At 42.1% G+C, this 22893-nt stretch overlaps 1 protein-coding gene across 1 annotated transcript; it reads right to left on the bottom strand.

The window, feature by feature from the left end:
• Positions 1-1332: 1332 nt before the first annotated feature.
• fgf10a (fibroblast growth factor 10a) lies at positions 1333-18233 on the bottom strand. The gene is made up of 3 exons (XM_044011764.1): positions 16770-18233; positions 4193-4296; positions 1333-2166 (listed from the first exon to the last, which is right to left on the bottom strand). The coding sequence occupies exons 1-3, from the start codon at positions 17218-17220 to the stop codon at positions 1966-1968; spliced, it is 756 nt and encodes a 251-aa protein (XP_043867699.1). The 5' UTR covers positions 17221-18233; the 3' UTR covers positions 1333-1965.
• Positions 18234-22893: the final 4660 nt, after the last annotated feature.

The raw sequence follows: 22893 nt of genomic DNA, 5'->3' as shown, positions 1-22893 counted from the left end.
CGGGATGGACTGACTCTGAAGGGTTCCATCATACTCGGAAATTAACTCTCTCTGTCTTTCTCTCGCTCACTCTCTCACTCTCTCTCTCTCTCACACACACACACACACACACACACACACACATACACACACCAAAACAGATGGCAGAGAGTTGAAAGTGATGGATACAATGAACAAATTGCAACAGTTGCAGCCCTGGGCATAGGGGAGGGTTCTGTGTGTGTGTGTGTATTTGTGTCTGTGTTTACGCGAGCGATAACCTTGCTCTCGGTCTGATCCTGCTAATTTCTGGAATCTGTCTGAATTTTACCAAGACATGACACAAAAAGACGAAGGGGGGAGGGGGTGAAACTGCAAGACCTGGAAAGCAACAACACAAGTTAAAGAAAAAGAGAGGGAACACGAGAGAGGAATAAAGAAAAACATGACATCATAGTTAATTAGAATCAGGTGATAAACAAGAGTGATATTTATGTTATACCATATGCCCAGCTCCATGTGTCTCTCTGTCTCGGGGGGCACAGCAACAGGTTTCAGACAAGTAAGGTCAAGGAGGAGGCTTTTCCCAGCTGCTAGACCACACTGATGCACACACACCTCTTCCACCCAGCCACCCAAATGCATTTGTGTGTGTGTGTGTGTGTGTCGGCCATTTCTTAAGCCTGTTTTTATCTTTGTTGTTATCATATAAAAGACGGTGTTTATTCTCCAGGAAGCCATGTTAGCCATCTGTACTTGTAAGGGGGAGAGAGTTCTTATTTTCTTTGCAGTGAGAAATGAAACCTCCTGAACTCATCATCCAGGCTGTCTGCTGGGCATCTTTCAAAAGTCTAATCTCTTACAGATTCTTGATTCACATCCTGTTTTTTTCCCATTTTTTTGAAGGAACTCCACTGCTTTACTTAGTCGTAAAGCCTGATTACTTGGATAAGACCAACTTTGACTGAGTTACGTGTCAAAACTTATGACTTAATTAAAAGGTCTCTCTTGATCTTTTGAAAAAAAAACAAAAAAAAAAACACTCAGTAGCTTTGAGGATTTGTTTAGTTTGCTCCGATGGTGGTAACTGCATTAAATTGTGAATACCATGAGGCTGAACGCTCTGGTTGAATCTAGTGCAATGCAAAATATGTTAGTTTTCACTTAAATTTAACATTGTTTAACTGTGTGTCGTGAGGTCATGTCATCTGCATTACTCCGTGTCCTGCACTGCATCACCACCACACAAGTACTTTGTTGGTATGACAACCAAAATCATTCACTATAAACTACTTTGTTTTGTTTGTCGTACATGCAACCAATAGTCAAACAAGTTAAAGACAAATGTACATATATTTTTTAAATATTTATTATTCAGGGTTTAAATGATTAGTATTCAAAAAGAGAAGCATAAATGGTAAAAAAAAAAGACAAGACATTGTCCTTTTTGGGTTTTTGTTCTTTGTTAAATATTACACAAAATAAATAAATTTAAAGAAAACACGATAGCGTTAGACTTGCTGTTGTGTAGGAGCCTCCTTGACTCAACCCTCACATCACTACCATTTAATTTTTTGCCACTCTCTGTATCGGCCAGCTTTCCATCACCACTTCCTCCTCTTCATTTCATTTTCACTTTCTTCCAGGCAAGTGCTTCACGTATACACAGATCTAGAAATGTGAGTTACTAAATCACATTTTGGCACAGAAGTAATTTCTTTTTTCATATTTTCTACTGTGCTTATGTACTTTATAACTTAAAACGGGAAATAATATATACATTGTATAGCAATATATCTTATTTCTTTCTTTAAAAATAGAAATGTCTTTATCCAACGGTTAAATGTCTCCAGGTTCCCATTCTTTTCCTCCTCAGTGCATCGTGAAGATCCCATTCAGATCTGTCCAATAAACGCATCGCTGTAACTCTGTATAAGTCCGACACCCCGCGTTCTGCAGGGTTCTCTCGTGGCTTGACGTGTCCAATCACCGCGGTTGCACCACGATGGGCAGGAAGTGAGTGGCTGTGTTTTTCCTCCGCGTCTTCCTCCCCTTCATTGGCTTTCCGTTGCCGTTCAGTCCCACAAACATGTGCTTCTTCTTGTTGCGCCACTCCGCTGAAGCGTAGGTGTTGTACTTGTTCTCCTCAATGCGCTCGATCAGACGACAGTCTGGACCAAAGTCCCTCTGCGGAGGAGAGAACATGGAGCGTTTACAAACAAGATGGGACATAAAAATCAGGAAGGAGTGGCTGGAGATCATAGATCATGTTAAATGTTTGTGCTGTTTTTTTTTTGTTTTTTTTCTTCTGTCTGGTTTTGATTTAATCCCAGTTACCTCTGATGTCAACATCTGAATTTAAATAGAAGTTTACTGGCATGGAAGAAATACATTTTCTTTTTTTATTGTCCCCTCTTTATGCACTTAATCTTGAGCATTAATATGTGATTCTTATTAACCCAAATGACCATTTGTGACCACCGTATTTTGTCTGTTTTGTGTCAGGACAGCAACGTGTTATTTTACTTCCTGTGATGACATGGATCAACAAATGAACAGGGTGGCAGTAGAGAGGGTAGCACGAGATGTGTGACGTCTTAGACCATCCCAATGCCATGTTTGTGGCCTGGCGTTACTACGGTGACCACCCAACGGTAAATGACGAGAAAATAATCGGAGAGAGAGTCACATTTTGTCAGTTTACTAGAAGCTGTGTCGGTGCTCAAGGCTTAAACAGTCACTTAACTGTTTGCAGTTGATATTCATAAGCAAAATGTACTTGCCCCGCTTGCATGCTCGCTCTCTCCCCCTCTTTTTCTGTCTCTCTCTCTCTCTGTCTCTCTCTCTCCCTCTCTCTCTCTCTCTCTCTCTCTCCCCCTCTTTTCCTCTCTTTCTCTCTGGCCACAGCTGTTCAAATTGGTTCCAGAAGTAAAAACTGAATGTTCCCAGAGCAAAATGAGAATATTTCAGACACTGTGCAGCTTTGCAACCATTGCTGCTGCTCGGGTACAGCCATCGAGCATACTGTATAGAGAAAGGGACGTAGTCTTTCGGTCTCTTCCTGAATCCAACCATGCTGTTAAATATGTTGAATAGCCTCTAGGGGGCAATCTGCTGGTTGCAACAAAAGAACTTTGTTCTTTTCCCACTTCATTTGTAATGTCAATAAAAATGTTCCTGGGCAGGTAATGATCTCAATTACTACTTTCAAGTCATGCTCCTGTCAAATCATGCTCCCAATCTAGAGGAAAATGGAAGATAAAGCATGACATGCATGAGCTGGTATGGACCAAAAGGAGCCTGGTTACAGGTGATGTCAGATTCCTATGGGTGACATTACTACTGCTTGGTGTTATTGGTAAAACAATCTTGTTTAGAGTTACACCTGTTGAAATAAATTCAAAATATTGCAGTGCATGTTCCAGACCACATTGCAAACTGTTGGTTTCCTCTGACAGATTTATACAAATTGAATCATGGGTAAAAACTTAAATGCTGTCATCACCTCTGTGTCATTTACATGTGCTAATCTGTTGATGCAATGAAACAATGATTTCATTTGATTATCACTGGATAAAGAAGTCACTGTGTAAACCCATCAAGTGTAATCGAATGCCAGGCCCTCACCACCGCGCTACTGTGGTTTGTGTTGTGCCGCGCATGAAGACGTCATGGGAATTCAGTTTCAGGCCATGCAACAGAATGCCTCTTTTTTTTTTTCCTTTATCTACCGTGTGTCATTTCATCTGTGCCGTGGCTCAGGAGACACAAGCTGAAAGTTTGGGCCCTTTCAAAGTGAGGAAAAGAGAGGGGGGAACAAGGTGAAGAGAAAATGGACGAAACAAGGGTTGCTCTCCCCAGAGGGACTGAAGCAGAATAGAGAAACTCAAGGATTGTGTTTCCTGTTTCTGAATGGAGAGGGGAGTAAAGGTAGGTAGCAGAGAGCAGAGCTCACACTGACAGACTGACTGACTGTGGTTCCTATTTCTGGAAGAGAGTCCTGCAGAGATGTCAATTGTTAAAAAAAAAAAACTTCACTAAAAGCCGCAGTGTGAAAACGTTCAAGTCTCTCAAGCAAGACTTTAATTCACAATGTCATTTTTCCTCATTCTTACATCATACACAAGGTAAAAAGTAGACATGACTTGATGATTTTAGACCTCGTGTAAGAGAAGATCCCTGTAGGTGAAGCTGTACTGAAAGCACTACTCACCGCTCCGTATAGAAGTCCCTTCTTGCTGATTGCCAGGTAGTGGTTACTGCTGAGGCCCCTGATGGCCACCACTCCCACATCCACTGACTTGATCTCCAGAATACCTGGTGCATCAGGGGACAGAGGAACACAAGTGTCAAAACCTAAAGTGGATCAGATCCTCTCATACACTTCCACAACATACATTTTCTCTCTTTACTGCCGTCACCAATCACCTGCATCCAGACTTGGATGATATTAGCCGTCAGACACACAGGTGCTTGTGCTTTATTGTCCATTTTCCTCTAAATGGGGAAATCATTTACAGAATTTAAGAAATGCTATAACTAGATTTTGTAAATCAATATGTCTGTTTTCCCTTAGACTTTCATTTAAGTGGAGTTCGGGTGGCAGTTCAATATATTATTACTCCTGGGTTGTCCACATTGGACAAACTGGAAGACAACATCCACATTTTGTACGGTCTATGTTCTTAAACCAGACAAAATATTTATGGTCGTGTAACACAACAACCAAATATTTTAATTTCTCATTTATGAAACATGTCTTACAAATCAAGTTAGTCTCAATGGAGAACTGGTACCTGGTGCATTGTCAACATTTAGCATTTGGTAATGTTTGGTTCCCTTTTTTTTTGCAAAAATCCAAAAAAAAACTGCAGTTTCCTTCACACAAGTGAACCCCAGTCCTCATGCGTGCCTTTTTTCTTCACTGTGTGCTTGTCAGACCTCAGACCAGCCTCTTGCCCTCTGTTCATTTGCTGGTTAGCTTGTGGGCTGGATGCCCTGGGACCGAGGTGTAAGCCAGGAAAAAAGATTCTGCGCTGCGTGTTTGTTTTTCTGACCAGGGGAGCTCAGGCAGTCAGTCAGGCAGGCAGGCAGGCACACGGACAGGACGGAGAGAGGCTTTTTGGCTGCCAGGCTGGCGAGAGGTCAAGGCATCTGTATCAGTTTTCAAGTCTGAACCAATTACTGGTTTAAGCTGTGGTCGCCGGCTCTTTCTTCTCTCATCCTGAAGTCAGTTACACCAAGCCATAAAACTATCAGGGGTTTTGAGAGGATTAGCTAAGGGGGCCAGAGGAAAGTGGAGCCTGTTTGTAGGAATAGTCGGAAGGACAGAGTAAGGAACAGAGAATGTATACCTAAAACCTTTCTTAAACAGTTTTCTGTTAGCGCAACAACAACTTTGTCAGCTAAAGACAACTCAGGTGAATGAATATTAGGGACGAAACGGTGACTGAAAGGAGCCAGGAAATGTTACAGGGAATTAAGGCTTAACGACTAGGTCATTCTGGTCTTTATGCTTCAAATCTCATATAAGAGTCTTTTGACCATATCCACTCTCCTGCCCTTGTCTTTACGCTCATCTTTGAACAGATTAACAGCATCCTGCATCCCTGCTATAATTTTTATGATGGTCAGAGGGATAGAGATGAAAGGTTGACGATTGAGAAGCCTCAGACATGTGAGAGTCTGCTCAACTGCTGTTATTTACATCTGTGAACGCTAATCCTCAACCTCTGTGTTGATTCTATTATTAATTGTTGGTTCCAAGTGTGTGTGTGTGTGTGTGTGTGTGTGTGTGTGTGTGTGTGTGTCACACTCATTCTTTGTGATAGCAAAAAGGAAAGGACTTGTAAAATCCTAAAAGCTAGAGTGTAATCACTTTGATGTTTCTGAGTAACAAACAACTTTTCATCTTCTGTTGTTTGAAATAGTCTCTGGCCTTGTTTCTTTTTGTTAAATGTAGTCTTTGGCTGAAGAATACAGGCTTAATCCCAACAGTTCCCCTTATTTGGTCAATAAAAGCTTGCTCAGCTTTTAAAAGTCACAGCTTTTGGGGCTTAAACTGCATCTTGTTGGCTTTTAACATTAAGCCCATTACTCACACAGACGTGTACCACAGCACAGAACTGACCTATCTGGTTGGAAATGCAGCACAGCTGACATTTCTGAGCTGTCCATGCAGCGCTAGAGGCCACTCCACCTGTTCAGCCCCCTATTCCCTGCACACGTTTGATGTGGTTTGTCGAAAAACCAAAAGCACTGGGCTCTTTTATTGCCCCCTTTACCAGTTACAAGACGCAGCCCGTCTGCCTGCGAGTTGAAAGGCCAGGCTGCAACAAAAGGCTTAGATTGCAACAACAGAGTTTATGGTTGAGGGATGGAGAAAAGCAGAACCCTGTGCTGTGTCACTGCAGAAACGCAGATACAGTCATGCGTACACATCAAAAACAAGGTTTGCCTCTGGTGCAAGGCCTATATTTCTCTTCAACATCTTTTGCTCGCTCCTATCTTGAGTGGGACTTCACTTGAATGCGGGCAATTTTGTAAAAACAAGCCAAGTGCTCCTTTGCAGAGAAACCTTAACCATAACACCGACGGACATACAAACAGTAAAACTTGGAGACAAAATGTGCACAAACCACTTCATTCAGGCCACCACACGGTTTACTGTCTTTTCTGTTTGAACCGCGCGGTCACTCAAATCTATAATGTGAACGTCTGTTTGAATTGGTCAGATGTGTTTGAGGTTGAAGCGAGACAGTAACAGGAAGAAGCTTTTGTGTTTTTAGTTTTCCTGTTGAAGCTGCTCCTATTCTATTACTCGTGTGAGCTACTATGTTTTGGGTGCGTCCCACAATGCAAAGCGCACTTACAGTACAGGTACAGGTATAGGAGATGTCTTACTTGTACCCCTAATAGTTTGTTACAAGGGCTGAACGATTTTGCGTACATATCTAATTGCGATTATTTTTGGGGGAGTGGTCATTTCTTTTTACATCATCATTTTTCGAAAAACACATTTAAAATGATTCCTGTGTGATATTTGTGCAGATCTGTGAGAAACAAAGATGTTCTCCTCTGTCTGTGGAATATGATGTGTATAGATAATAATGGTATTTTGACACATGTTTTTTTCTGTGATTTGAAAATTGCAGTTGGCCTTATTGCAATTTTCGATCAGATTTCAATGAATTGTTCCGCCCTGTTTGTTACCACCAAAAACAAAAGAGCTCCGGAGTTTGTTTTGGGCCAGACTGAAAGTTTCAACTCAAAGAATCTCGGTGCAGGTGTTTTGGTTCGAGTGTGACTGATGTCAGCAGACAACAGTGGAGGTGTGAAAACATTTCAAGTATACTTGGTCTCTGGTTACCGGGCAGAGTTTGCTAGCACAGGTTTGAGTAAAGTCCACAGTAGAGAAAGTGTAGTCTACAGCTCATTTGTCGGAAAGCCCGCATCAAGTGTAGAAGTATAGAAGAAGATGATCAGTGCTCTTTCCGTCTATCAAACAAAAGTAGCAGCACACAGTCTCTTACATTTCAAAAAATTACTCACAAATAAGAATATACATCCCCCCACACACACATACAGAGACTGCCCATCAACCCCTGGCAGGCGCCTCTGGAAATGTGGTCAGCGAGTCTCCTGCTGAACCTAAAGGTTAAAGGAGGTTGTGAAAATGTTTCCACTGTTTATCCATGGGCTTTTTTGAAGATTATACTGCGGTTGTTCACATTTTGACCTTGACGCGGTGACCAGCTGTGAGCGGGTCTAATGTGTGTCTTCAGCCCCGGAGAGAGCGAGCGAGTGCTCTCGCTTTGTATTGTGAAATATTGTCACCGGTGGGCGAGTTTGTGTCGTGAACTCCCTTCAGTGAGAGTAATGGACATGGCTCTGGTTCTTTTCATTTCATGTTCAAAGCGCAAAATGGTTGAATGTGTCCTCAACCAAGCGACACTGAGGACATGAAATTCATGAAGTCTTGTTTTTTTTAAGGTTTAATGTCTCATTTGCATCAGCTGAGGTCTGAACATTAAGATAATGTTTCTTGTTGACACGCCGGCTCAAGAGTGACTGACGAAATGTTGAATTCACTGTGACATGAGAGTTTTCTGTGCACGCAACCGCCAAACTCCAAGCCAGTAAAACTAAAAGATAAATAAACCGTACAAAAGAAGAATAGAGAGAGTCAGACCACCGAAGTGCTTGAATCAGATATGAGCTAAGAATATTAAAGTATTCTGCTCTCTTTGACCATATAAATAAAATAAAACAAAACAAAGACAATGAACAACATGCAGAAAAAAAAAAATCTTAGCTGCCAAGTTTTAAGGCCACTTGTGGTTTTTATTTAGTTCCCTTTGCATCTTGAAGTTTTCTTGAATATTTCCCACTCTTTATGAAGTTGGGGAGAACAAACACTTGTTGCTTGTGCAGCTTTTTGGTCCTTGGCAAGTGCTGAAGTAGAGACTGCTTTATACTGTTGAGGTATTGGTTTAGACTCATGTGGTTGACAACAGTATCGTCCTGTGTGACGTGGCCTCGTCAAAGCCCATGTGGAAATGTTGGTTAGGTCATTATTTTTTCCCCCTAAATCTGTTTTTGCCTGTCATTTCACTAATATAAATCATATCAAGTAGATTGTTTTGTCTCTGTGCCCTGCATTGATTCGGTTTCTCCTAAAGTCATTTTTCCATTAGTGTTTGACATGCACTAACCATATTATTTAACTTAATCCTGCCCTGTGATAGTTTTATTTCCTTCCCTGACAGGAACACTCATATCACATCTTCTTCAGAAATAGAGCATAACCGCACAGTGTTTAGGCTGCGTGTTATTTCAGCATCTGGCCGAGGAAGCAAAAGAAAAACAAACCCCCAGAATATTCCGAAATCAAACAAAACAGATCACCTGAGTGTAAGCCCTCGGTTTTAAAATACCTGAAGCTTGGCCAACAGATAGTGGTAAGTTCCATTTACGTGGCTCGTCACGCCACATCACTGCATATCACTTCTCCAAGCGCGACAGGACCGCGGCGAGTTATGTCACATGCGTTTATGAGCGGCTGTGAGGTACGCGGCGCAAAATTCACTGCGATGTTAATGCTGATTTGAGTGAAGGCACCTGAGACATTGTGATTCCTTTAACACCGTTGACTTTGTAACACGATGAAGCACCAAAGCTGCCAGTTTCTGTCAAAACATTTAACAGGCCTGACACGGCAGGAGTTATGATTTCAGGCAAAGTGCTGTGACGGTTGTCTGCTCTTTACATATTTTTCATGAACACTTCGGTTGCCAGTGCACTGTTTCCCAACTGTTGTGGTTTGCATTGTTGGCACTGCACGTTCAGCTTCAGAAATATTGTTATTTTACACCACAAATATTATGCACGGACATGTATAAATATTATTCACTTTGTCACATGGAGCTCTCACTCTTTCCCTCTCTGTATCGTTCATACTTTTTCTCACTTTGTCGGCTTACACACACACACACACACACACAGGTTTGTGCAGCTGTCCTTTTAAGGACTCTGCATTGACTTCCATTCATTTAGACGGCCTAACCTTGTCCCTAACCTTAACCGTAACCAGTTAATGCAAAACCTTAACCTAACCACCATTGAAATCTTGGCCCTAAATGAACCAGTTCCTCAAATGAGGTTCTGCCTTATTTGGATCGAGTTTTGGCCTCCATGAGAGGACTACTGGTCCTGACAGGGTCAGTGTTTATACCAGAGGTCCTAAAGTGGTAACAAATACAAGCACACGCACACACACACGGTAATTAGCTGGCATTCCTGCCTTCTCTGTTCAAATGGCCATACTGGTCCAGATGCCTCTCTGAACTCTACCCTGAGCTCTCAGCTTTACCTTTGATGACTCCATTAAGAGCCTCACTTTTGTGTGTGTGTATGTGTATTTGGTGTGGGGGTCTTTTCCTCGAGCACATGGTGTCTATATGGCGGCAGCCCTGGATGTTATCTTTCACAGATGCTATTCTTCACCTCCCACTGTTTTACTGGCCATGAATTCTGCCTGTTCACATGCACCAGGCTGAGACCGAAATGACACTTTCAGTATTGGGCTTCCAGTGCATTTCTCAGCGTAACTCACTGAGAAGAAAATTTGGAGGACGTTTTTGCTGTATTAGTTTCAGAGCTTGATGTTCTTGGTTTAACATTAGTAGTTATTTCATTGATTAATGGGTGGTCTGTCAAAAAACAATGTTTGGTTCCATTTTGCACAGCTGATGCCTTCAAACATAGTTTTTTCTTTTCACAATGATGTTAAACATCAAAAACAGCCAATTGCTCATTAATTTAAGTCGGGTTTTTTAAGGTAAAAGTGGATGTGTTGGTTTTTCCTCAACTAGCCACTGTTGAGCCTCGTTTGCAGTGTTTGTGCTCAAAGTTTGCACCAAAGATTTAACATTTTATGTAGGATTTTTGCCTTCTTCCCTGTGAAAATCGCTGTGATTCTGTTTTGCAGTGTTATTGTCAGATGTGATTACTTGTTTAGACGACAACAGACTATTAGAATACCGTGAAGATATCTTTGAGATGAGCCAGAGAGACTGGATCCTGACATATTCTAAGGACTGTTGCTTGCAGCAAACCTTTATAGCCGCTCTGACAAGTCATATGTTATGAGCATCTTCTTCCGTTCTCTGTCTCTCCCGCTCTTTGGGGATATGTATGATTCTACTCGGCAAGAATCCTGAGCATAACATCAACAATGAAAAAGGCCGTCCATTAAAACAGAGATATCAAGCTTAAGATAGCGGAAAGTAGTCAACTCGCAGAGGATGTTACAGAGAACAGGAATTGCCGCTGAGATACTTTTGTTTAAGGTGGTGGTGTTTTTGGCGGAGATTCTTCAATCTGCCTACAGAAATCTGGCTTGTGTTGCAGCTGAGGCGTGAATAGACAGGGGAGAAAGCTGATGAGGAAAATATCAAGCAGCATTGACAGAAAATATGTAAACAGTGATGGAAAAATGAGAGAGATCCTTTCATCGTCCTCAGCGACTCTTGGCAAAAAATGCAGAGTGTTCATAAGCAATGAAGAAATACCTTAAAGAAATATCCTGATGGGAAAAGTGCGTGTGGTTAATCTGATCATTCTCAGCACAGCATGTGCCTCGCTCACACGTGCAAACCCTAAACACACATGTGCTTTGTAAGTGACCCTGTACGGGTTGTAAAGGGTCAAAGGGCACAGATACGTCAAGACCTCCGAGACCTTCACTCTCACCCCGGTTTGTAAAGCTGAAGAAAAAGTGACGCCAGTAAAAAAAAAAAAAAGTTGCAAAAGTAGTTTTAATACATCAACACGATGGCATTTCATACTGTAACTAGAAAACATCTGGGCACATTTAACGTTACAAAAAGTTTTAGTAGTTTCGGTTTTGTCGATGAAATCATCACGTTTTAGGTTGTCAAAACAAATCCATTTGAAGATCACTGACAACTCTTTTAACAAGTACCTTTTTTTTTTCTTCTTCTTTTAAAAAAATTGATTCTTGTCATTTATAATAACACGCAGACCGTAATTGAAAAAACTTAACAGCCATGGGATTAAAATGCCGAACTCTGTTGCATCCTGCCAGGGAATTTATTGCATAACAACTCACGTTGGAGCTTTAAAAGTTTCAAAAGTTTCAGGCTGTGTTTAAATTTTATTTAACAACAACACGTTGTAAAATGCTCACTTGCTTGTGTCGTCTATCTGCGGGTGTAACCAGCACCTCGCCACATGGAGGTTTATTACTCTCCTCAATATCTGAGTCTGAAGTACGTCTTGTCCCACATTGAGGATTTCAGACATCAGACATCAATGATGTTGTAACAACTTTTGTGAAATGTCATGAAACTTCCAGTAAATACCAATAAATGGCTCATTAATGTCCTTTTTGAGAAAGGACTTGTCTAATAATAAATTTATAAGGCAAATCCTATCTGTTATTCAGACTAAAAATCAGATAAAATGACTCCTATGTAAGATGCGTAACGTTTTTTGTAGATCAGAGACGGTGTTTGCTCAGAAGATTCCAGTAAAGGGAGTCATGAGTGACGAGCAACTTGATTTGATCCAGACTCCTGCTCCAGTTTATCAACAAAACACCACCATGAAGAGTGTTGTATGTAAAGATATTTATTTTATCGCAATGTCCAGGTAAACTGAAGCGTATACGATGCCTCATCCGTGAGTTGTGTTTACACTCTCTACTTTCTGTTTGTCTCAACATTGGTAGTGTAGTCGGACGGAAGGTCAAAAAGGCAGGAGTGTGTCGGGGAGTATGTGTTTGTTGTATGTTTATTGTACAGCTGAATGTAACTGTTGATGTTAAGCTCGGCCTCTGGCAGCTTTAGGAGGAGAATAATGGGTTCTGTATTTCCTGAACAAGCCTGCGCGGTGACATTTGCAACACTGCTTTTATTTATGGCTGTTGGAGTCGGGGAGTCCATGAAGATGTCAAAGTAACTTTGAATGAAAGGCAACACTGACACTAACCTCTGGTGCATCCAATATGTCCTCATAACTCTCTTTTATGGGCCACACTCTTACCTTTTCCCACGAGAACTCTTAACACGCTCATCACAAAAGAAAGAGTGTGGCAACGAAAGTAAGATACCAAACAAAAAACTTGTTTCAAGAAAAAAAAAAGGGGAGACACGTGTTTTATTTTTGTTAAACTTGCAAAGTCACTGGAGGATTAGGGAGGTAGAGGAGACGGATGAAGGGATGAAGAAGTGGTCAAGGTTCATGCATGAAAAGATAACTTATGGCGTTTAACTTTTCACTTCTTCACAGTCTGAACTTCATTGCAGTTTTTCTAACATAAATTGACCTTTTTTTAACACATCAGTGGCCATTTTTTGTCCAATTCAGACCAAGAATCTCCTTTAATTTTGTCTTCTTTTGAGATACTCACTCACCAGTAGAAACTTTCTGAACCAAGGAGAATTTTATTAGAAAGATAAATACAATCTCGCTGAGCTGACACATTTATTTTCTTCTTATTATACGGGGGAGATTTTGTAGGAGTAAGAATGTTTTTTCTTCATTGGGAAATGAAAACATTCATCTAACAACATTAAGAATGTGAAATTTGCTTCCAACCACCTCCAGCAGTGACAGAGTAACACAATAACCAGAAGTGATGCACGCTATGTATCGTTGACCTTTGCATTAACAAAGCTTCCTGACTTGGGTCAATAGGTAGAGGTCAAACCAGAGGGGGCAGACCTGTGTAATTACCCTGGACATGAAAACCCTGCACTACATGGGAATAACGTTCAGTTTAATATACTGTCCATAAATCGGGGGAGGGCGAGATTCAATCATGTCAGTGGGTAACGTGTTCATGTGATTGATGCCAACAATAAGTATGTGTGGCAGTTTTTACGATCTGGGTGGCCGCAGTTGGAATCAAAGCTCCTAAGTGCAACTTTCAGCACTAATTGAGCTGCACATAGCCACAAGTCTGTGGTGTTGCTGCAAACACATGTTCATTTACTTCACTGCTTTGTTGGGTTTTTGTGTTTTTTTCTTTTAAAAAACAAATGTGGACAGTGTGGATGTTAGAACACGGACAGCGTTGCTGCTGAAGTTTGGTGCAAGATTCAAAACGAATCGCTTGGTGGCACAAAAATGGATAGACAAAAAACACAAACAGACAAACACTGCCACGTACTTCTGAGCCCTCGTTTGCAAACGCAGACCATAAACCCAGAGTGACGTACTGCCTCCAGCTTTTGACAAGATGATTAGGAAAGGCTCGGCCACGGAGGAGAGCCCCGACCCCGGAGCTGCACCGAAAACTTCATCACCTCTGACACCATCTAATGACACCCATTTGCAATCTGACCTCCTGAACATTACCAGACAACTCCACCATGGAAACCACACTAACAACTTCCATGCTTTCGTTTGTTTAATACCTTCCTCAAAGGAGTGGTCAATTGCTATCAATGAGGTCTCGGGTCAAACTCCAGATACGCAACACCTACCTGAGCTGGCCTTGTAGCGCGCTGCAATTTGAAGGTATATTATATAATGTGTATTATATGTAAGAATTAGTGACATCTAATGGTGAGAAGGCAGATTGTAACAAACAAGCAATTCTTCCACTCACCCCGCATGTGAGGGAACTATGGTAGTCTTTGGATTCAGGAAAGGAATGTTGTTTTTGTAGTAAGCTTCTGCTTCACAATTGAAAAACGCACATTCTGGCTGTTTAGATGCCGTAGAAACATGGTGGCACAAGATGGCATTCTCAATTTCTGCTCAAGTTTCACACAACAGACGGGCGACGGGTCAGTGGTAGATTAAGTCGTCTTTCGACTGGGTTTTGAATCCCGGCTCCACTAGTCTACATGCCGCTGTGTCGAATGGGTGTGACAGTTGAGTGATAGAAAATGCACTGCACATGGGTGAAAATTTGAGTGAATTGGTGTGAACGGCAAAACTGTAGTATAAAGTACGTTTGATCGGTCGTCAAGACTAGAAAAGTGTTATTTATAAATACTGACCATTTACCTTTGAAGGAGCTATCACTGATAAACTCCAGCAAGGAGCTAATTTTAGCTGTGTAGTTCTGAGCCAACTGTTTTAAACACCTATAATCCCACTCTGTTTAAAGTGTAAGCAAAAAGCACGTTAAAAATGTCGATATTTACAGTGAAGTTGCGTTTGTCACGTCATCACATCTACATGTTCTCAGTTTGGGAAAAAAATAACTTATTTACGCTTCAAAATGCAGTATAAGAAGCATAAGAAGTGCATACGTGGACAAACCTTTATCACATGCCGACCTCTACAAATGTGCAACCATTAGCCGAGTGTGATTGTGTGCAGACTCACACACTCACGTGATTTAATCGTCATTTTATCACAGCCTAGATCTCTCCAGGTAATTACCAGAAAAATTTGTAATCCCAAACATATTCTACATCTGCACTTGCCATCAGGTGGACGCAGCCCGATGAAATCTTCCTGGGAAAACTACGACATGAAAGATTTTTTGCCTCTTTGGGCAATTCTCATATTTGTGATTTCTCTCACCCACTTCCCACCACAGTTGAGTGACAAAAGCTGTTGAAATTGATGGATTGTGCCTCTAATGCCATGACCTGATGCCATTATAGCTGGTGACTGGTCGCACCCTAATGATTGAACTCTTTATGTGCCCGTGTGCAAAAGTGTGTGTCCGTGTGTGCGTCAGTGAGGACTGCAGGCGAGGGGAGGGAGGAAGAGACGCTAATTGAAATTCCTTCAGCCATGTCTGGCAGAGCCTTGGTGTCTGAGTGGCACATACACACATATAAATGCACACACACACACACATGTGCACACACACACATATTCACACTGGCCCTGGCCCTAATAAAAGTGGGCTTTGCCATATGGAGGCCATGTGCAAGACTGGCCTCTCTGTGCTCAAGTGTGTATGCAAGTGTGCGAGCGCTCAGCAGGAGAGGCTTGTACAGTACCACAGACAGATGCATTCAAACCTACGACATGTGTACGAAGGTGTGTCAGCGAGTCTTATACGAGGCCGAATTCCCACAGACACATGCCTAACAGGCTCTGACAGAATCGCCCTGTAGACGCAATCCAGCAGAGGCCGTTCATCCCTAAAAGACATTAGATTGTGTTTTTGGACGTCACCCGTCTCTCGCAGGTAAATGTGGGAGTAATGTTCTGCTCTCCCTCAACAACTACTGTCAATGTGCCCTCAAGCGGAGAGCAGCTTCTCTGAGGCCCAGAAAAGCTGCGGCGGTCCTGGAGAACTTCCAGATGTGTTTAACTTTAAGATAAAGATGTGGGCTACAGAATGATAACAGCTGATTTTCTGTTCTGGATCAGTCATAAACGATCGTGATGGCCCTTACAAGTCCTTAATAGTATTTTTTTTTGCTAGCTTTCAGATTGGGCTCATTGCATCTGAATTTTTACTGCAATTATTGCAATGTGTGCATATTGCATTAATTCATGCAGCCAAGCTGTAGTTGTAGTTAAGGTCATTTAAGATCTCTTCAAGAACCAGCAGACTCTGGAGTGAGTGAAACTGTGTGTGAGTGTGAGGCTGAGCGGTGCTGACAAAAGAGTGTGTGTGCTAAATGACCCTTCCCCGGATAAATAAAGGTTAAAATCATATTCCACAGCCCGCAAAATGCACGACCAGAAAAGGGGGAATAGGAATCATGTGGTTGTTACTTTACATCTGAGTCCATATAACCTCATACTTAGCATATGCCCACTACTATTACAGCTGCAGCACAAGAGCAGCAAAGGAGTATGTCAACCCATCAGTCTCCCCAGGGGTTTGGTAATGGCTGTTTTAGATATTTCCCAAGAGAAGGAACTGACTTTGGACTTTTTCTAATTGATTCCAGTGGATCATCTTTTATTTATCTGCCTGCCTTACTCATTTTGTTTTCTTCTCTCCTCTCCCACTCTCCTACTGTAATGCTGTCTTTGACGCTCTACGTTTGGCAAACACGCCGGCCTCTACACATGGCGTAAAGGCCGAAAAGCATGCAGCACTGTTATTTGTTCTTTTGCCCAGTCACCTGTCTTTATGTGCACGGTTGCTTAGGGGAGAAAAACAGAAACATGGCTTCCCACACATAAACACATGGGACTTAATGGAAGACAACCAGTGCATCTTTTTTTTACCATAGTGTTCTCACTGATGGATACACTATTTGTTTTCAAACTTTTTTAAGTGAAGATCTTTCCTAATGGCTTCGTACACTAAGTTACTAGAAAGAAAATGGACTTACTGTATGGGTCGTCCTCACTTTTGGTGCCATTGACTGTTCCTTTCTTGTCAATGCGGAGGAAGAATTTCTGGTAGGAGAACAGTTTCCTCTGGCGCACATCTCCTTGCAGATGGTTGTAGCTGCTCCGCACGTGGCGCCCGACGACCGTCGCCGAGGACAATGACACGTTGGTCGCTCGTGGCAACCTTGCGGAGGATGCGCGCAGAGGCGCGGGTGATGGGGAAGGTGGCGGGTGTGGGACGAGGAAGTGAGGGGGACTCCCTCCTGGTGCATTGTGGTTCTTCTCCGAGTCCGACAGTGACGGCAGAGTGGACAGGGGCGAGGACGAGCAGGGTCCGAGCAGGAGAAGCAGCAGTAGGAAGGTGAGGGAGAGGAGCAGTGAAGGTCTGCAGCAGGGGCGGGAGGAGGACCAGGCGTCCGGTGCACCTTGTGTCACTGTCCATCTACACATGGTAGTGGAGCTGGGAGAGCTGTGGAGGTGCTCAGGGGCTGGGGCATGCTGAGCTGGGTGCAGAAAGAGGGAAAGAGAGTGGGAGAAACTCCCCCAACTGACTGACTACACCTGCTCTCTCTGGAGACCCACAACCTCCCCGGGACTGTGGTGTAAAACCTGTAGAAAGTCTGCTTCAAAGACGGCGGTGGACGTTGTTGGTAGCAGATGTCAGTATTGTTATTGTGACGGCTGCAGTTGCTGGTGTTGTGGAAGCCCGCAGTATTGTGGCTCGCTCTGTTGTAGTCCCCGGTGCTGTTTATTCCTCAGAAACACCACAGGAATGCGTCAACATCCATAACTCAGATCACCTCACAACGGGAATAACCGGGGGCTCGCCTCCACAAACTCTTGCCTCCTCCTCCTAAGGCTTCCACTTTTTTTTTTTACTCCTGGTTGCTCATATACACGTGTGCATACACACACACACACTCACAAGTTTGACTCTACACCAACACTTTCATAAATAGAGAAAAATAATTCATGCTACTAAAACCTTCTCCACACACATGTCCCAAACAGTTTATCTCCTTCAGTCCAGGGAAATAATTTTGCTCAGGGGACAAGATGTCAGGGTGTTGAGTCAAAAATGAATGAAAAAAGCAGAAAGTCAAAAAAAAAAGTATATTTATCATAAAATGTTCAGAAAAATCCTTGCGAGAAGGGGCCACGAAAAGAGAATCCACACTCTTCTCTTCTCTTCTCTTCTCTTCTCTTCTCTTCTCTTCTCTTCTCTTGTCTTGTCTTTTCTAAGTCACTTGAGTGCGTAACTGAGCCTGGGACCTCTCGTCTTTCTTGCCCTCTCTGGTCGTGCGTCTGTCAGTGAGCTGAGCTCCCTGTCTCTCCTCTGTCCTTGCCTCTCAGAGTCTGAGCGCTGGAGCAGTGCGTTGCCTCTCTTCTTTCCTCATTTGTGTGGCTCTCCCTCTCCTTTGGCCCCCCCTCTTTCCTTTGCCTCTCCCTCTCTCCCCTATCTCGATCGGCCGTGCACTCGCTGTTATCTGGAGTTTCTGTGAGGTGACTGAATCTTGTCTTTCCTTTCACCTTATTTATCTGCTGCAGTTTGCCAGATGTCATCTCTTAGTGTAATTGGATGTCTGTTAAAACCACTTGTCTTTGAAGAGCTGCGTGCATTTGTGTGTGTGTGTGTGTGTGCGTGCATGTGTGTCTGCACATGCACATGTGTGTTTGTGTGTGAGTGCAAAAGGGTGGGTGGGTTTTAGGCAGGGGGGTCGGTCCCACCCCATTTTCTCTTTCCCTCCCTCGTTTTTCTGTCTCCTCCCTCTTCCAGACTAAACCCCACCAGTTGAGCAGAGCATGTCCAAATGAAGGAAGGAAAGTGTTTTCCCTGTATCTCTGTTGTTGTGTTTCGGTCCATCCCTCGGATGGTTTCTGCTCTTTATCGCTTTAGGGTTGTTATTCATCTTAAGCTGATTAAAGTCGTCAGCACGAGAGTCGCCTAACGTTTAACACAGGTGTGGTCACATATTCGTAAATCTAACAAAGCTGTCTGGTGACACATCACTGGAAGACGGTAAAAGAATACATTATGGAATAGTTATTTTGTGATTTATGTGCATCGTTTTGTGAAATGGAAAGTTAAAGCTTACTTTAATTAATTGGAGCAGCGGGTTGGTCACACGACTGTGGATTTGTTTTGTTTTTTTTCCTTTAGTTTTGTTTTTTGTTTTGGAATCACTACACCAAGCATCAGTGCTACTGCTGATAAGATACAAAATAAGTTTTAAAAAACAGTTTTTCCTGCTCAGTTTTCTGTCATGGGTCAAAGAAAACAAAACATACTTGCAATTAAGAAGCTGAAATCAGAGAACATGTTCCTCGTATTATCAAAAAATGAGAAACATGTTGTAGCCTTACAAAATACAAATGTCAGGAGAAGAGCATAAGTCAATCAGATTGACTACTATTACCTTAGCAAATATGAATACCCTGAATTGAATGATCTAAATAAAGGGATGAAACTTGGCAGTTAGTTCGGACACAGTACTGGAGTAACAGCTGATTGGCATGAACTCTTTCGTTCACGGCCTCACTCACAGCTGTGTGGCTCCCAGAAGACTGGTAACATCCACTCATACGTTCAGCTGCAGGTGTAAAGCGTAGCCTGTTTAAACTGACATGGGATTCCACACGCCTCCCTCCACTGTTTCAAACCCCCACCTTGTTTATTTAACCAAGGATTTAATGTTTGTGTATGTACACGTTCAGGAGGATTTAGTCCCGACAGAATCCCCGTCGCTGCTCGTATTTTCTGAAACCTCCTTCAGAGAGTGGAGAGTTTATCCTGCCAAATGAAACTATAAACTGTCATTTAATTTTTTCCTAAGCGCCTCTGACCGATTTACAGTCGCATAAACAACATTCTTTTTCTTTTTTCTTATTTTGAGCCGAGTCGAGTTCCCCTCAGCTGTTTGGACAGACACTCTTGAGATATTTCTTTACCTGGATAATCTTTAAATAAACATCTCTCTCCAAGTTTGGACGAAAGAAGTCATGTCTTACGTGTTTCACCTTTTAAGAATCTGGGTCTACTGTCTGGTTTCGGCATTGTTTAATTTCCTTTTCACATTGTCAGACAACAGCCATATCTCCGTCTCCTCTCCTCTCCTCTCCTCCTTATCCTTTTGAGGACAGATCACAGGACAGTTGTTAACTTATGAGATTGTTAAGATTGATATGGGGCAAACTGGTGAAAGACCAACTCCTGTGCAGAATTATGGTAAATCATTGCACTCGGTTCATATTTAAATGTGAGTTTTTACTGTTTTCAATTTACTGCTCTCTGCTCTTAATACATCTTGGACTTGAACAGTATCAATCAATATAACAAAAACCTTTCGAACCTTTTTGAATAGTGAAAAACGGCCCAAAGGCTGAAAATAGTCAGTTTACATTTAGCATTTTTGCATGAAAATTTGTAAAAAAAAAAAACAAGCAATTAATAATAATAATAAAAAAACCCAGTTTATTTGCTCTCTGTGAGGAGGGTGTTCATATTCAGGTGCCACAGGATTATTTACCTGTTGATAAAGTTCAGCACCACGGACAGCACTTGACGACGCGGTTCTTCAACATGTCGTAGTTAAAATCAGGATCTTCATAAATTGTACAGTATATAAAGTGTCTCTCGGAAGCTGTTTGACAGTGTTTATACATCCACTGGTATAGAGTGTGGTGTGAAGACATCTGAGGGAGAGAGACATGTACAGACATGATCCTCTATGGAGAGAGCAAAAAAGATCAAGGTGGAATGAGTAATATAACTCTTTTGTTTCAGCAAAATGTTTGACAGTACATTATTATTATTACATGTCATTTAGCAAGTACATAGTCGCTCCTGTAAAATGATACATTGGGAGTTGTTGAGCAGTTAAGAAGTCAATCATGAAGTTTCATACTTGTTGGCAAATGTTATTGATGCAAGTGACATTTCTGGGTAAACAAATAATAAATGGACAGTAAATGCTTAGTAAGTAAATGGGCAAATTGCATCCCGCTATTTTATCTAATATATCAGAGATGAAATGCCTTAAGATCCTTTTTCGTCAAATACTTAGTAATTTTGTGCTTTCACCTCTGCGTATACTGAGGACAGTGGGCTGGAGGCTGAACAGATGAATAAATTGGAATAAAAAAGGAAAACAACTCCAAGGAAAAGAACAGAGAATTGAGAAGAAGAGACAGAAAAATGCCAAGAGATAAAGCGAAAGAAAACATCTGGTCGGTGGCTCTGTGGATTCAATTTAGGTTGTGAAATAACCACACACAGACACACTAACCTTAACCTAACCACAACTTACCAAATCTTAGTCCTAAACCTAACCAGTGCCTCAGGAATGAGGTTCTGCCTCATTATGATCAGGTTTTAGTCTCCATGAGGACGACTAGTTCTGACAGGGTCAGCGGTTAAGCCAGGAAAGGTCACACAAACACACACAAACACACACACACACACACACACACACACATGGCATTTCTCTGACCCTTTGTTTATTGCTCTGACATATGACCTGTTTACTTGTTGCCGTGTTGTACCAGTAAGTATGAATCAGTCGGCAATAATCAGTTACCAATCAATTAGCGGCTGGTTCTCTCCGTTGCCCCGCCCCGCAGTCTTTTTTTGTTCCGCAAAACAGTTCTAACAAAACTCAGATGGTAGGAGCCGCTCGTCCATGAGGAGGAGGGAAAAAGAAAGTCATTCGTCACACCAGAAAACAATTTGTTGGATGCAGTGAAGCACCACATATTGTTTTTTTTTCCTTTTTCTTTCTCTGAACTACTTAAAATGATGGAGGGGATTCCCTCTCTGGAGAGGGCTGTCATATTCAAAATGTTTTTAAATTTGATACTGTTATGATTCACTACAGGTAATTTTATATATATATATGTGTGTGTGTGTGTGTGGACACATTTATTAAAATCCCTTTTCTAATCCCGTAGGAGAGAAATGAGTCAGTCTTGCGGTTTTGGCTTAAACTGCCGCTGCCATCTGTGACCAAACTTCAAAGAGTGGAAGTGCTGATCCGGGGTCATCACCCAAAAACAAATGTCTAAGAGCGATACACAAGTTCTCTTCTCGCTCAGTACATGTGCGCGGCTTTGCAGGATGTCGGCCTGGATGAAGTAGAGGCAGATCCCCCTCTGGCTCCGCTGGTCATGCCTTGGATGAGTCTTGATTACTCACGTCTAGAAAGACAACACCATTAGTGCCCAGCAGTTTGGCTCAGTGATTCTAATTGTTTCATTGTGGTTTGAGTTGGTGGCTTTGAAGGCGTTATGGTCTTCAAACCAGCCCCGCAGAAATGGCCCTGGCAGTTAAGCTTTAATTACAGACACATTAAAGCTTTTGGGAGACCAAAAAAAGTAGATCTTACTGTAAACTTAGAGATACACTTGAGTAAAGGTCAAGCTCCTGGCTTGATACAGTGATTATCAGTTCAGGTAAACCACCATTGTGACCATTAGCAGTTTGTTTTTAAATGTTTAACTTAAAAGTAACACGACTCCATCCCTTTTAAATGCTCCGTTTGGCTTCATTTTTTTGGTCATTTGAATGGAATCTACTCTATGCACTTGAAATGGAAACTAGCACTGATCAGCACAAACTGCAGCAACAATAGCAACACGAGTTAAAACACCTCTCTGGCTCAGAAGATTGTGCCAAGACTTTCACGATATTTCCATCACATAAACAAAGACGCTCTGGCACTGAATAATACGACCAATGCTTTTAATGATTCATTAGCTGCAGTCTGTCTGATGGTCTCCTAAAGCACCGCAGACAGCAAAAAAAAAAGACATTTATAGTCGTGGGATGTCTCTACCAAAGTTACATAACAGTCATCATCATGATTGTCTTATACTAGAAACTCCCGGTGCTCTGGTTTCTGTCTCTCGGGGTAATGTTTTATTGTTTAGAAATTAAATTAAGCTTAATTAAATGAACCATGTTCCTGTGGTGTTAGCATTTTTAGCTCTTGAGAGTTGATCGCTGGCTGCACCGCTGAAGTTGAGAAGACTTTGAGAGTCAGTGCAAAGTGAGACGGTCAACGACAGAGACACTGTTGCTGTTCCTCTTCATACCCAACTGTCATACCAAAACTGACAGTGAGAAGG

Source organism: Solea senegalensis, linkage group LG21 (genome assembly GCF_019176455.1).
Source record: "Solea senegalensis isolate Sse05_10M linkage group LG21, IFAPA_SoseM_1, whole genome shotgun sequence".
Taxonomy (NCBI): domain Eukaryota; kingdom Metazoa; phylum Chordata; class Actinopteri; order Pleuronectiformes; family Soleidae; genus Solea; species Solea senegalensis.
This window is presented reverse-complemented; position numbering and strand designations above follow the sequence as displayed.

What these genes read in the sequence shown, in the direction of transcription:
- fgf10a (XM_044011764.1), bottom strand. Translation starts at nt 17,220, where the DNA reads ATGTGTAGATGGACAGTGACACAAGGTGCACCGGACGCCTGGTCCTCC. An exon ending in AAGTGAGGACGACCCATACA is followed by an intron (nt 4,297 to 16,769) that starts GTAAGTCCATTT and finishes CTGATGCACCAG; the next exon opens with GTATTCTGGAGATCAAGTCA. An exon ending in AGGGACTTCTATACGGAGCG is followed by an intron (nt 2,167 to 4,192) that starts GTGAGTAGTGCT and finishes TCTCCTCCGCAG; the next exon opens with AGGGACTTTGGTCCAGACTG.